Here is a 16,247-nt window from a genome sequence, read left to right as displayed (position 1 = left end):
ATATCAGAGCATTATTAGAAAAAAAAAGGGAGACAATGATGCTTAGTATAGAAAATAGTCCATTACACTATACTGTACACTCAGAAGACTTCAGAATGTACAAAAAAAACACCCAGGAAATGACATGGGACAGCAACATTATCTTCAATGTAAAACAGGGGAAAACTGAGCTGATCTTGGCAAACACCAAAGCAATGTTCTCCTTTATTAGTGAATTCCAGGCCAGAGAATTTTATTTTGTCAACTGCATGTCACTACCAATTATGTGCTTCTGAACAAAAAGGTAGTGTTTGAAGTATAAAACACAGGATCTTTGCTTCAGCAGATAAAGAAAAACTGCAAAGAACAATTGAGTTTATGTTAATCTATTGTGGAAAGGCCCCAAAATCAAGTTCATATTTTTTACAAAATTGTTCAAGAATCCATGTAGTACTATAAAACCCACTACAATGAAGTGTGAAAGTTCCATTTCCAACTGAAAAACAAATATTGTTTATGTCTTTATGCAATTTAAGTCTTTCTATCATAAATAAAAAAGAACATGGGCTTAGAAAATATCAACTTTGGCTTCAAAATCAACTTCCCAGAAACTCTGACTCCAAACACATTTACTTGTTCAAACTTCTACTAAAAGCATAATCCTTTGATGGCTTTAAGTTATGATGTTCTGTTTTATCTGATGACAACTTCAGGGTTTTCTGTTTTATATTTTGGTTCATAAAACATTTTGGAAAATGGAAACTACTCTAAAAAAAAATACCTCACAATTTTATGGGCCCATTTTTAATCATTTAATCAAGTTTTTATCTTCTAACTTTTCCATAATACATTCATATTGGAAATGTCTAAATACATAGCATGTATAATACAGGGCTGAGACTAGGATGAGACAAGTAAAGGACCTAGATCATATTCAAGATTATTAAAATTTTAAAAAAGAAGAAAAAATTAGAAACATCAGTACCTCTATTTATAACTTATCCATAATGTCATATTCTATTAACTTTACTGTTGGTGATAAACTAATGAGGGTACTACATCATTATAAAATAAACAAACAAACAAAACAAAGAATCTCACAAAAATGTTAGAATTGGAAATAACCAAAAATTATTTAATCTAACCATTTCATATTGCAGATTAGCAAAGTAAAGCTCATAATTAACATCCAGAATTTGATACTGCTGACCACTGGCTGGTAGAAATTCTACATATCTTTGGCTTTATTAACTCTCCCACCTTTCCTGCTACATTCTGATCACTCCCTTACAGTTTCTTTCAAGGACACTGTCTTTTCTACTGACTACTTTAAAAGTGGTATTCCCTGGGCCCATTGCTCTCTAAACTTTCCATACTTTTTTGAATGACCCATCCACCTGGTTTTAACCATCCTTTATAATAAAAGGCTAATATGCAAATAGACCGATCAGCGGAACAACCAACTGCTGTGACATACGCTGACCACCAGGGGGCGCACGTGGAACATGGCAGGCGTCAGCTGCAGTGGGATGGTGGAGCAGGTGAGCAGGGGCGGCAGACCAAGGCAGGGCACCGGTCGCTGTCATTGGGCAAGACTCTGGTGGTTACTGGAAATTCTTTGCTCCCGCTCGCTTCGGTCCTGCCCAGCACTTGCACCTGCTGCCAGCGCCGGCCCCACTCACACCCACTGCTGGCGCCGGAGCCACTGCTCGCACCCGCTGAAGGCACTTGGTGCCAGCCCCGATCGCTCGGCGCCATCAGCAGGTGTGAGCGACAGCTGCTGGCTCCGATCGCCCCTGAGGGCTTTTCCACCTCCCTCTAATCCTGAGGGGTAATTGGGGCAGCACGGCCTGCTTGCACCCACTGCTGGTACCTGCCCCAATCGCTCCCGCCATCAGCGGTTGCCAGTGTGGGAGCAGCAGGAGCGGGGCTGCCGGCAGACAGGGGACAGGAGGCCCCAGCGGGAGGGGCTGGGCAGGGGCGCTGAGGATGGGCCGAGACCTGCCCCTGTGCCCACTGCAGCCTCAGGGCCCACAGTTCCTTTCAAGGTGCACAAATTCGTGCACTGGGCCCCTAGTATGTATGTAATTGTAAAAATTATATCTCTACTGTGAATCTCTTTTTTAACCTATAGATAGGAATATCCTACTGTCTAAGAGGTAGCTGGATAATTTACAGGCACTTCAAATGCAAGTGTAAATTCAATCTCCCTATCTGACCTAAACACTGCCTGAAAAGCTTCTTCTATCATTAATGGCATCACTAGCCAAAACCAGAACGTGGAATACCACTTAGCATCCTTTCTCTCATTTTCCAAATCCATTAGTCACTTAGGCCTCCTGGGGATCAGTGAAACTGGGCCCACTGTCCAGTGTTTTGAAATCTTTATATAACGTACTTTGTCCATATTTGGTTGTTTCAAGTAGCAAGATAAATCTGGTCCCTGCTACTTCACCTGGGCAGAGGATGTTCTCCAGTATATCAGACATTGTGGAATGTTCATGTGCTTACGGTGAGCTTACAAGAACCATAAAATTTCTTACATCATCTGGAATCTTAAATTTTAAGATTTTTCTAGACCTGTCAAAAAATCATGTAACATAATATTATCTTTTTTTAATCCTTTATTACACAACTACTTAAAATGATATCAATAAAGGGTAGTTACACTAAATTAGTCATTTTTAGCTGTGTATAATGGACAAATGGAATGAGGTTACTTTTAATAAAACTACTTATATCATGAAATAAATTTTAGGACTTTGATATCAATCTTTCATATTTTATTCAAAGAGAAAAAAATTCTATACAAACCCTTAAAAAATGTGTAACCGTTGAGTTACTTTTACCTAATTCCTGTGAGAATCAATAAGCATTTAATTGTGCATTTTCATCACATAAAACATGATATATCTAATCAAATAGGTAAATAGTTATATTTACCATCTTCATATTAAATTTGTGACTAGGTAGGGAAAATATTTAGATAACCCTTTTATTTTAATATAATTCCAACTAAGTTTTTATCTCAGTACTGAGATAAGAATGTGATCTGTACATTGGGCATTTAAATTCTTTCAAATAATGCTTAAGAGAAATAAAAATGTAGTGTGAATTTTTTAATTCAAGGTACATCTTAAAATTTTTCTATTTTTATAGCTTAAGAAATAAAAAAGTAAAATGAATTAAATTTTTAATTCAAGAAACATCTCAAAAATTTGTGTATTTTTAGAACTTTATCAGAAAGATCATGTAATATGAGTTTCATACAATTTTGTTAATAATATGCAAAGTGCACCAATAGTCTTCATCTTAAATTAGGGAAATAAAATGGGTTCCATAAGTGTTACCAGTGAGAAAATATTTACCAATAAAAAGGTGCTGAAAATTAAAAAGGGCCATGTTAGTTAACACCATGATATTTCTAAATTTTATTTTACCTGCAGTGTAAGCCTCTTTACAGCATTCCATACTGCTCCAATAAATTCTTTCATCCTTTCTTCAGGACTTCTACAGCCTTCAGTTATACTCAGCATGGCCTTCACAGGAACTGACAATGGTCTGGATTCTAAGGTTAAGAACAGCTAGTTATTTAACAGAAATGTACCTGGTAATTAAAAAATATACAGAAAATATTTTCAAGGTTACTTCTTTCCTTGCTTAAAATTAAAACTACATGGGATTATCATATAGCATAGATCATTTTATCTTATAGAATTACTGATACTTGCAACTAATTAAAAATAAGCAAAATGAATCTGTTAAAAGTCAGGAGGGTGTTGGTTACTCTTGTCAGGGATTAATGACTAAAAGACAGGTTTGTGGAGCAACAGGAGTTTTATTTATTGAATACTTAGATGTACTCACTTTGTAAAAATTAACTTGTAACCAAAAAAATCTGTCCATTTCTCAATAAAACCTTTACTTGAAAAAAAAATTCAACTGCATGGTACCTGATTCACCCAAAATTGATAGAAAATGGGTCTTCCCATATGTGAATATTCTTGATAACAAAAGCTTACCAATTGAACCTCTCAATTCTAAAAATTGACTTTGATGGTAACCAAAAGAAGTATGTGATTACATAAAAGGCATATTTATATATTAAGAAAATGAAATGTGATTATTTCATTCTCTGTTATTAAAAACTTTGTTCATATGAAATATGTTAGGGATTTAACAGTTTTTATAATGTAAAATTTCATAAATTACTTTAAATAATTTAATAATTTCTAACATACCTAGAAGATTCATATATACTTAATCATTTTATATAAATGAAAACACAATTTATATGTTTAATTTCAAGTAGCATAAAATAAATGTATAATTTATATGTATAATTTTAAAGTAGCATAAAATACACCAATCAGATCATGCTTTACAAGACTTTTACTAAATTAAGTTTGATGCTGCTAGAATGTTCTCCAAGGTAAGGGATGCCATATCACCACTAGGAGAATGACAGTTGCTATATAGACTCACACTTTTCCTCTCCTCCCAACCTGGTATCTATTTGCATTTATACTTAAATTTATAAGACCTTAAAGCAAGGAGCACAGACCTTTCTTTCTCATACGTATAATTCCATAGTCTATATCTACCACATTATGCATATTAGAAATTTTAAAAATGTTTAAAAGAAGACTGGGAGAGATCCATGAGCAGAGTATTCTAGACAAATAGAACAACAATGCAGAACTGGTAAGTTAGGTGTGTGCTTAGGATGATCAAGAAACAGGAAAGAAGATGGAAGTATGGCTAAAGCATATGGCTAAAGCAGAGTAGATGAGAGGAGTAGGAGAGAAGGCGGGAGCTATCAACAGGGATCAATCATACAAACCCTTTACAAAGGCCCTGAGAAGGAGGTTGGCTTTTACACTGAGCGAGTTGGGATATAATAGTGGATTCTAAATACAGTCATGAAATTAAACATATTTTGAAAGAATTTCTCTGGCTGCTATACAGAAAACATACTATATGGATCAAACATTAAAATAGGAAAACAACTTGTGAGAGATGATAGCAGCAAAAGAAGTAGTAAGAAGTGGTGAAATTCTGTGTCCATTTTAGCAATATTGCTAATCTTCTTATATAATAAAAGCCTAATATGCAAATTGACCAAATGGCAGAATGACCGGTGGAACAACCAGTAGCTATGACGCATACTGACCACCAGGGAGCAGACGCTCAATGCAGGAACTACCCCCAGCCCGTAGACCCCAGGCCAGCCAAGGCAGGTGTCAGCAGGGGCCCCCGGATCACCCCGCCAGTCACCCTGCAGAGGGAGGCAACCAGCAGCAGGAGGCAGGGCCAGCGAGCAAGTGTGTGCTAGCGGAGGAACCCGACCACCCCGCCAAACAGACTGGCCCTGATCACTTGTCAGGGCTAGGGACCCTACCCATGCACGAATTTCATGCACTGGGCCTCTAGTATCGTAATAGATACCATGATATTTATTATCAGAGGATTTACTGATGGACAAGATGATAATAAAAGGAAAAAAAAAACAAGCCAAGATGACTCCAAGGTTTTAGGTGTAAGCAATAGGAAGAATGAAACAGTAGGAGGAAAACTGAGAAAAAAATAAAATAAACTTAAGTCCTGTCAGTTGAGATTTCCATTAGATACAGAAATGAGGATATCAAGGTGGCAAATGGATAAACAACTATAAAAAAATAAAATTTATGAACAGATAATTCAAAGAAAAGTATAATTTGGCCAATAAACTTAAGAGATGCTCAACCTTGCTAACAAAGAAACAAAAATTAGGACAATAATCAGGCATTCTTTCAACTGTCATGTTGGCAAACATGGTAATGAGTGAATTTGTATGTCATTATTGAAGCCTCTTCTAAGAAGGTTTCATATACAGGAAATATAAATAATCACAACAAAGGGCCAATCTGTACGTATCAGAATTTAAAAATGCATTTTTTTACAAAGTAATCCCATTTTTAAGAATCTATGCTATAAGATATTAAAATATATGAATGCATGCATACAATTTATAAAGGATGTTCAATAGCAGCAGCATTATCTGAAAAAGGAAAAGAAAAAAAAGGAGGGATAAGAGGGGATAGGGAAGAGAAAATGCTAAGCAACTAATCTCCTCATGAAAACGAAATGGTTAAATTAACTTTGGGAAACCTGCAATAAAGATTATCGTTCAATTATTTTAAACTAGAGGCTGGGTGCATGAAATTCATGCATGGGGGGAGAGGGTGTCCCTCAGCCCAGCCTGCACCCTCTCCAATCTGGGACCCCTTGGGGGATGTCTGACAGTTTAGGCCCCATCCCACAGGGATGGGTCCTAAATGGGCAGTCGGACATCCCTTTCACAATCCGGTACTGCTGGCTCCTAACCACTCACCTACCTGCCTGCCTGATTTCCCTTACCGCTTCTGCCTGCCAGCCTGATCACCCCTAACTGCTCCTCTGCTGGCCTGATTGATGCCTAACTGCTCCCCTGCTGGCCTGATTGCCCCCAACTGTCCTCCCCTGACGGCCAAATCGCCCTCTACTGCCCTCCCCTGTTGGCCCAATCACCCCCAACTGCCCTTCCCTGCCAGCCTGATCACCTCCAATGGCCCTCCCCTGCCAGCCTGGTCACACCCAACTGCCCTCCCCTGCAGGCTTGGTCGCCCCCAACAAAAACAGAATTGACACCAGCGAGACTAGTTAGAATAGCCTTACATTACTCTGTACAAGAAATTATGTGGCTCAGACTAGGGATGCTGCATACAAACAGACTAAAACAAAAAGATTGAAGATACAACTTAAGAGGGAGAATGGACAGTAAAAGAGACACTTGGAATAAATCCTCGGTTTCAGCCTTAAGTAACGTGGTCAGTGGTGTTGCGGGGAGAGATACATAGTTGTACAGATTTCATACATGTTAGACTTGAGCAGCCTGGAACATACCTGAACAGAGATGTCTAGGCAATTGGACATGAGACAACTTTAAAAAAAGAGAGAGAGACTGGTATAACAAAGCAAGTGAGTTAAGGCAAATGTAAAACACAAAGATCATCAGAGTGAAATAAATGTTATGTAGACATGAATGGAAATACTAAGCTTTAAGGCAACTTTAAGACCATTAAGATCAAACAGAGAAAAGAAAAAGTAAAATTTACTTCCATGTCAGAAGGCAATAGATGAAATAAGCTTCACCTTGCTTGAAGCCTATGCTTCTCCTTTTAAAATACAAACAGTCCTAGCCAGTTTGGCTCAGTGGACAGAGCATCGGCCTGCGAACTGAAAGACCCCAGGTTCGATTCCAGTGAAGGGCACATGCCTGGGTTGTGGGCTCAATCCCCAGTGGGGGACTTGCAGGAGGCAGCCGATCCATGATTCTCTCAACATGGATGTTTCTATCTCTCTCTCCCTCTTCCTTCCTCTCTGAAATCAATAAAAATATATATTTTTTAAAAATAAAACTGTGCTTCTTAAAAAAAAAAGGTATTAAAAACGTGATCTTTACTTTCTATTTGAATTGTGGGGTTTTTTTCTCCTTCTTTATTACTTTTATTTTTATTATATTTTTATTTTTTAAAGATATTTTTGTTTCAGAGAGAAAGGGAGAGTGAGAGAGAGAAACATGTGATGAGAGAGAATCATTAATTGGCTACCTCCTGCACACCCCCAACTGGGAGTCAAGCCCGCAACCTGGGCATATGCCCTTGACCGGAATCGAACCTGGGACCCTTCAGTCTGCAGGCCAACGCTCTAACCTCTGAGCAAAACCAGCTAGGGCTTGAATTGTGTTTTATTATTTTAAAAAACTTTCATATACCTTACTTTACTTAAGTCCTCTCCTTAAGTCTTATAAGAAGATTTAAATCTATGAGATATTATTGGGTATATTTAACATTTTATAAATAAAGAAAATGTGGCTTTCTGGGGTTATCTTGACACACTAGACCAGGGGTCCTCAAACTTTTTAAACAGGGGGCCAGTTCACTGTCCCTCAGACCGTTAGAGGGCCGGACTGTAGTTTTTAAAAAACTATGAACAAATTCCTACGCACAATGTACATATCTTATTTTGAAGTAAAAAAACAAAACGGCAAAACACCCGCATGTGGCCCGCGGGCCGTAGTTTGAGGACGCCTGCACTAGACCAAGGTCAAAACCAAGGTTTTTTTGGTCCCCAGTCTACTGGTTTTTCTAACATATCTTCCTAATTCTTGATCTATATTTTATGCTAATCATTATTTTTGGCAACTATTTGGCAATATAAATTCAAATAGCTTGAAGAAAAAATGACCTTTACATAGTAATACTATTTTTAAATTTCTGGAGTTTAGATAACATATAAAGCTTTAAACAACTTGCCATAGAAACTGCAATAATGCCTGAGACATTTCATCAAAATACAAACTCCATTTGATACTATCACTCCTGAAAGCCCCTCGGGAAATAATGGCTTTTGGATTCTGCAAGTCAGCGTGACATGGCATGCAAAATTGCATCTCATGCTGAGCCAACCAGGAAAATATATGTCATCACTATGTGACATTCAGAATTTCATCTGGAAACTATAATCTTGTTCTGACTGCTACAAAGGGGAGGTGGAGGGAGACTGCATACAAAACAATTTGGTTGAATTTTTGCTGAATTCTGGCCAGTTCATGTAAAAACTAGAAGTAGTAGAACTCAATATTAAAAAAAATTCAATGTACTCATTATCATCACAATGTGCTCTCAAACAACTTTAAAATTAACTCAGTTTAAGTCATATGTTAACTAAAATTAAGGAATCACTAGAAAAAAACATTTGCAGTAAAACGAAGTTACAAAATTAATAAATTGTTTAAAGCAAAACTGTATTGTTCAAAACTGTATACAACAAAAACACTTCCTAATTCCTTTCCACTAATTGAACAAATTCTAGGTTAATAAACAAACAAAAAAATGTTATAAAGTCTGCAATCCATCTTATAAATACCAAGTCTTTCTATTCTAGGTTCTTTTCCCTCTGTCCCCCAGTTCATGTGTACAATACACCCTCATAATCCATTTACCTTATTCCTACCAAAAAGAAATATGTGAATGTGATTTAGTCTAAGCATTATATAATCAAAATACTATATTTTAAACTTCCTGAGACTAACCGTAAAGAGAAAGTTTAGTAGACATTAACTGGAATAGATGACTGACTCACATCCTCAGGAGCCATGTATCTGCTATACCTACATTTCCTGGTAAGACACCTCATGCCCCTGAACACGGAGGTGGATGCATGACCCATCCGAGGCTGCCACTGGGCCATCGTAGTACCTAACTTCCCTGGCCCCAATGATTGTCTAAGATGTGTGCACATGATCTAAGATAGACCAAACAAAATCTTCCTCAGGTATGTTTTCAAACGGTAATGGATCCCATCTCTTCCTCTTTGGTCATAGGGAGTTACATATGTGAGTCCAGAGGTGCCATAGCTGTGTGTGTACACAGGGGTGTCAAGAAACCTATGTTCAGTAAAAGAAAATTAAACGAACTCGAGAAGACAAAGTCCTGATGATGTGCAGTCTGGTTATAGGCCATTCCAAAGAAAAGATTTGTCTTTGCCTTTTTTACTATTTTGGTTATAGGAATTGATATATATCACTGACTTTTTTATTTTTTTTACTTAAAATCATTTGAATATTGTTTCTATCGCTTGCAATCAGAGAGTTCTTTCTAATTTAGAAGGTAAGCTCAGAATAATGTAGAAAAAACTTATAGTTTTCTGTAAATTTTAGGATTAGAAATAAAAATAAATTTTCTTACAAAGTATAAAAGGAAAAACAATTTAATAAATCTATATTTTCATTAAGTACTCTGATTACTTTCTGAGTGATATTTTCAAGTTGTTTTATTTAGATGTATTTCATTTCATTTTAAACCTCCTTCTATTCAAAGAAAGAAATATTATTTAAAGCACATTTTATCCCTCACAGGATAAAATCATTGTACATTATGTATTAGTGTCTACTCTCATAATTTAATATTTTATAATGAAATTAAATACCTAATTACACTGAAATGGAATTTTATGCTAAACTATCTGATTAAAGTGAGAAACTTATACAAAAATTCACAAAAATATATCTCTTGTACATTAATACTAATTCCACACTGTATTTAAGAATGTACTTGTTCAACATTCAAGCTTAACCAAATGAAGAATGGATTAAGCACTTTTAGATGAATAACTATTTTGATGTGACCCATTTTATTTCTAATCCACAATTCTTAAAAATTAGAAATCCAAAATACATCTGTGCATTCAGGAGCAATTATTACTAGCAAAAATTGAAAATCTCCCTACTTGAAGCCATCCTAGTACTATACTACTTCCTGTGGATAGAATGATTCCTTAAAGACTTAAAGGACCTTCAAACTTCAAGTAACATATCAAACTGTCCTTTGTTTTGTTTTGTTTTTTAAATGTTTTTATTGATTTCAGAGAGGAAAGGAGAGGGAGAGAGAGATAGAAACATCAATGATGAGAGAGAATCACTGATCGGCTGCCTCCTGCATGCCCCACAATGGGGATTGAGCCCGCAACCCAAGCATATGCCCTGACCTCCTGGTTCATAGGTCAATGCTCAACCGCTGAGCCACGCTAGCCATGCTGTTTGTGGTTTTTTTAAAAGAAGGTATAGTGTAATGTCATGCCTTATTTTCTTAGAAGGAGCATATTTCTTTTTTTTTTCTTTTTTTTTAAATATATTTTATTGATTTTTTACAGAGAGGAAAGGAGAGGGACAGAGAGCTAGAAACATCGATGAGAGAGAAACATCGACCAGCTGCTTCTTGCACAACCCCTACCGGGGATGTGCCCGCAACCAATGTACATGCCCCTGACCAGAATCGAAACCTGGGACCTTTCAGTCCACAGACCGACGCTCTATCCACTGAGCCAAACCGGTTTCGGCAGAAGGAACATATTTCTTACATGTGAAAAACAAGGGGCTTACCTTCAAAACACACATTTCCTCGCCTCTTACATTCTCTGAAACAGTGCAAGGAAAACAATAGATATCCTGAATAGATATTTGTTTGAGGAGAGAAGATTAACTAAATTGACTGATAACAGTATATATTCTTATCTTCTTACCTCTGACTCAGAGAAAAAGGCAATTCTCTTAAATGTTAAAACCTACATTAGTTTATATTCTGCTTTATCTGTGATCTCACTGTATAAATTACCACCAACTTCACTAAATCTCCAATTTTTCCTTCTCTCCTCTTTACCTCTCTACAGCAATAGGCATACCCAAGTGTCTGTATAGACAGATTTCCTGAATGAGTGATATATATAAGCTGTCTCTATGTACCCAATTCCCATTCATTCCCTAACAACTAAAGCTTCTTGGGCTAAATGACCTTGGTCAAGTGCATTTTTCAGCCTCCCAGTTCTTACAACTCTTACGGTATATCATGCAGTTACTTACCATCATCATCTTGACACTTTTTTGAAATCCTCACTCAAGGATATAATTTATTGATTTTTAGAGAGAGAAAGACATGTCAATTGGTTGCCTCCTGTACACACCCTGATTGGGGATCAAACTCCCAACCTAGGTGTGTGCCTTGACTGGGAATCAAACCCACAACCTTTTTGGTGTACAGGACAATGTTCCAACCAACTGAGCACCTGGGAAGGGCTTGACACTCCTTTCTATTCTCTCTCTATTCTCTCTCTCTCTCTCTCTCTCTCTCTCTCTCTCTCTCTCTCTCTCTCTCTCTCTTTCTCTCTCTCTCTCTCTCTCTCTCTCTCTCTCTCTCTCTCTCTCACACACACACACACACACACACACCCACCTACCTTTGTTGTCTACTTCTCAGAATGAAGTTTCTCAATCTCCCCCACTGGCTCCTTTTTCTGACCCTTTAATGAGAAAGTTGCTCAGGCTGTGTACTGAGCTTTCTTCTCACCTTGCTGTGTATGGTCTCCCTGAGAAGTCACACAGGGTCTGTGGCTCTGACTATGATTCATGTTGTTGACTACCAAACCTATACCTCTCATTGTGTAAGATCCAAGCTACAACTCAGACATGAAAACACTTTTACCAGCTCTGTCTTCTGATATCCCCACTAACAGGAAAATATTTATTTTCAAATTCTCTTCCCAAACTCAGCTTGTGACATTTAAGTTATTGTAGCAGAAACTGCTAAGTCACCTGTAATATTCACTCTCCCTTTCTTTCCTAGCTAGAACCCACACGACTCATCCAGGCAGACGGCCTTAAAGAATACAAACTACATTCCTGACACCTCCATGCAGCTAAATATAATCATGTGACTAGGTTCTGGCCAAGAGTGTATAAGCAAAAGTGGAGTGTGCACCTTCTGTATAGTTTTTAAAGAGATAGGGAGTTCCCCTCACTCATTACTGCTCACTGAAATGCAGATATGCTAAACCACTGAAGCATCCACTGTGAACCATAAGGCAAGTCTGGCATTTGAGGCCACCCATAATGGAATGGGAAAGCACCTGAACTCGAAGAGCTCTAACACCTTGGGGTTCCTACCCAAGCTTTCACATGAGAGACAAATAAAATTCAAACTACTGTTACTGAGTGTTTTCTAACATTTCAGCCAAACTTAACACAATCTTAAATATTATAGCTACATTTCTTGAACTCTTGCTTAGTTTAAAAATACTATATTTTGAAATGAAGTCAGAAAAAAAATGCAATTAGAAAAATTCTACCTGATAACTCAAGTCCATTATCAAATGAAAGATTTAAAAAAAAAAATAGTCTGAAACCTTTCGCTATCTGTAATATAAACAAAGTGCTTTTGGAAATTTCAGAATTTTTCATATTTCTCTTTGAGATCTAAATTAGATAGTATTTCCATATGCCTGACAAAAAACTAAACATCTGAAACATCATAATTTTTATTAGAAGCATCAATAACTGAGATATAATTAAGAACATATCAAGAAACAAAAAATATATGCCAATATTAATGTCTTAACTTGGAGTCTTATCAAAATGGCACCCAATTAAAGAGAAGCAGAGCCTTCCCTGCTGATCACAGAGGTTAGGAGTTTCCAGTATATCCATGTCGGTAGCACTAATGCAAAACTCTTCACTATATTCATCCTATAGAACTGGACTGAAATTTTAGAACAATTCCTTGAAGAAAAAAAAGAAAGACACACACACACACACACACTACAATTGGCTGCTTAATTATTAGGTATTAGAAGGAAAATAGTGGATGACTGCATTTGTATAGACCTGATTTTTATAGCTGGTTATAAACCACCAGTGAGGAACGAGAGAAGGCAAATGATAATCACAGAATGACTACTATAATCTCGAACTTTCATTTAAAAAGTCTGACTAGCCCTGGACAGTGTGCTCAGTGGTAAGATCATCAGCCGTGTGCAGAAGGGTTGGGGGTTGGATTCCTGGTCAAGGGCACATACCTTGGTTGCAGGTTCGATCTGGGCCCAGGGATCTTGCCCTCTTTATGACTCAATCTCCTTAATTATAAAGTGAAAGGGATATAACTTATTCATGTGTGTATGTGTGTGTATGCGTGCGCGTGTGTGCATGTGTGTGTGCGTGTGTATTCATTCCCACATGATCGTTTCTCAGATACTCACATGGCTCATTCCCTCAGCTGCTTCAAGCATCTGCTAATATGGACTTTCAATGAGGCCTTCCTTGACTATCCTAATTAATTATTGTCCCACAGTTCACTAAAACTCAGTACATTTTTCTTCCTTTCTTCTATGGTTATGTCTTCAAGTTTATTGACTACGTCTTCTGTAATGTCTACTCTACTGCTAATTCCACTCAGGGAGGCTCTCATTTCAGATTTTGCATCTCTAGAGATAGGCTTGATTTTTTTTTATATGTTTCATTTCTCTCTAAAATGTATTAATATTTTCTGAAATACCTGAATACAGTTTTAAAGTCTGTTTTAATGTACAAGTTTTAATATACTTGCTAATTCCATCATCTATGTCATTTCTCAATTTATTTCTGTTGGTTATTTTTTCTCCTAGTCAAAATTTGCCGTTTCTTTGCATCTCATAATTTTTTGGTTTTTCTTGTTTTGTTTTTAGTTCTTTTTTTCTTCTTTTTTATTGAATTTATTGGAGTGACATTGGTTAATAAAATATAGGCTTCAGGTGTACAAGTCTATAATACATCTTCTGTATATCGAATTAAATGGCTGACATTGTGATTTTTAAGTTGTTACCTGACTGTATCTTGTTGTATTCCTCTTAATAGCACTGGGATTCATTCTGCCAGCAGTTAACCTGGTCACGGTTTTTGTTCCTTTTGTAATGCTTGTTAAAGGTGGGTCTAGGGTAGCCTTTACTCTGTGGATAGGTTAGCTCCACTACTAAGGCATGCTGCTCTGAGTTCTCTCTACGATGATCTGAATGACTCCTAAGAGTTGTATACTATGGACAGTAGGAATGTGAATGCCTTCCAGCCCTGTGTGAGCTCTGAGAACTATTCAGTTCACAGCTCCTTAGTCATCCTATGTCCAATCTTGTGGTGTCTCATCCTATACATCTCACTCATTCGTGAATACTCAAGAACTCCATTGCTGCTTTCTGGAACTCTTTCACTGAATAGCTTTCTCTCTCTGGAATTTTGTCCCCTAATTTCCAGTCATCTCTGCCTCCTTATACTTCTATCCCTGTGTTTCCCATAACTTCAATTCAGCAACACAGCTGAGCTTAATCTGATATATCCCACTCTGCTCAATTGTCTGGAATGTGCCTTCAACCAGAAAGCCAGGGCAAGCCTAGCCCTCACCTCATTCATTTCCCTTCTGTGGAAGGAGCATAGTCCTATACTGCCTGTTGTCCAATGTGCACAAACTTTTATTTCTCCCATATACTTTGACCATATGTTATTTACAGCAAGAATATAATCCAAATCCCTGTTACTCCATCATGGTCAGAGGTTTAAGTTCCATACTTTTCATTTGTGGCATTATCTCCTAAACTTTAAATCAATAATGATCACATCTTTATTGTTTTGGTATATTTAATGAGTCAAATTAAAAGGCCTTCTATTATTTTAACTGTGTACTTGCAGAGCTTTAGACTTGATGATAATAAATAGTATTTTTTTAAAGCTATCATTTATGGAGTATCCTGCTTTTTACAGTTTTCATTTCCATTACAGACATTTTTGTCAAGAGCCCCAAATTAATGTTCATAAGGTTTCCAAAACAGAGGGTAAACAGATGTCTTATCTTTTAGGGTTTCCTTGTTTTGAAGGGTATACGGATTCTCTGGAAGATAATTTGGAGTTCTGTAATAATATATTATCTTCATGTGAAACATGACTTGATCCTGGCTTGGCCTGCCCTACGTGCCTGTATCAGTAAAACAGGGCTGTTCTGCTGTCAACACATTCCAGTCATCAGTCACATGTTCCAGGGCAGCGAGCTGCTTTACCCTGGTTAATTGAGACTGGAAGAAGATGTCTGCTTCATCTTGAATAATTAAAAACCAAAATCAAGCCTGGTTTTATCAGCTAGCCTTCGTCACCATGTGCCAAAAACACTACATAAGTTGTTGGGGATGAACTTAAAACAACATTGGACTTTAGGTTGAGATTATAAAAATTAAAAAAAAAAAGTTAGTGAGAATTCAGGCAAAAATTAATACAAACATTTCTCCATTGTAAAGTTCCGTTTAAAAATTAAAATGTGTGTTTCAGAACAATGTGAATATACTTAACACTACTGAACTGTACACTTAAAAAGGTAAAGATGGAAAAAGTCAAACAAAAGCAACAAAAAAGTGGTGCAAAAGGCTCTGAATACCTTACCAAATTCATTATAGTTCAGGATGCAATGTAAATAATCATAAAAACAATGATAACTACATTTAGAAGTAGGTGAACATTCAAAGGACTTATAAAACATTTTTAATTTAAAACCAAACAGGAACTATATACCCTAATTAAAAGGAAAACAAAACCTTTTGAAACTTAATTCTACTGAGAGCTTTTGGTTGGCAAGGAGCATTCTCAAGGAAAGGGAGAGCACTACCACCAAGGTTCCCAGGAAAGTACAAATGGGGGCATCCAAGGGGGAAGACATGCACATCATAAAGAATAAAGATTCTTTTCACCAGGGCGTCTCACCTCCTGAAAATGCTCACAGTGCCAAAACAAGGCAAGCACAGGGGATTAGTTTGACAACTGTTAATTGTTAAGCTAGCTTGGGTAAAAATCGATATTTGGTGAAGTACTAATACCTTACCTGTAAAAAGACTGCCTGTCAGATATC

The 16,247-nt window shown here is 37.0% G+C and overlaps 1 protein-coding gene across 1 annotated transcript in view; it reads right to left on the bottom strand.

Moving 5' to 3' along the window:
* The window catches only part of VPS13B (vacuolar protein sorting 13 homolog B), a 593,664-nt gene that overhangs the window by 349,216 nt on the left and 228,201 nt on the right, over window positions 1-16,247 (bottom strand). The window contains exon 22 of the mRNA XM_008148507.3: window positions 3,420-3,547. Coding sequence (XP_008146729.2) covers window positions 3,420-3,547 — 128 coding nt within the window. The remainder of the gene's footprint in view (window positions 1-3,419; window positions 3,548-16,247) is intronic.

This window comes from Eptesicus fuscus, chromosome 19 (assembly GCF_027574615.1).
Source record: "Eptesicus fuscus isolate TK198812 chromosome 19, DD_ASM_mEF_20220401, whole genome shotgun sequence".
NCBI lineage: Eukaryota > Metazoa > Chordata > Mammalia > Chiroptera > Vespertilionidae > Eptesicus > Eptesicus fuscus.
The sequence above is the reverse complement of the archived record's forward strand: the minus strand, read 5'-3'. Positions and strand labels throughout refer to the sequence as shown.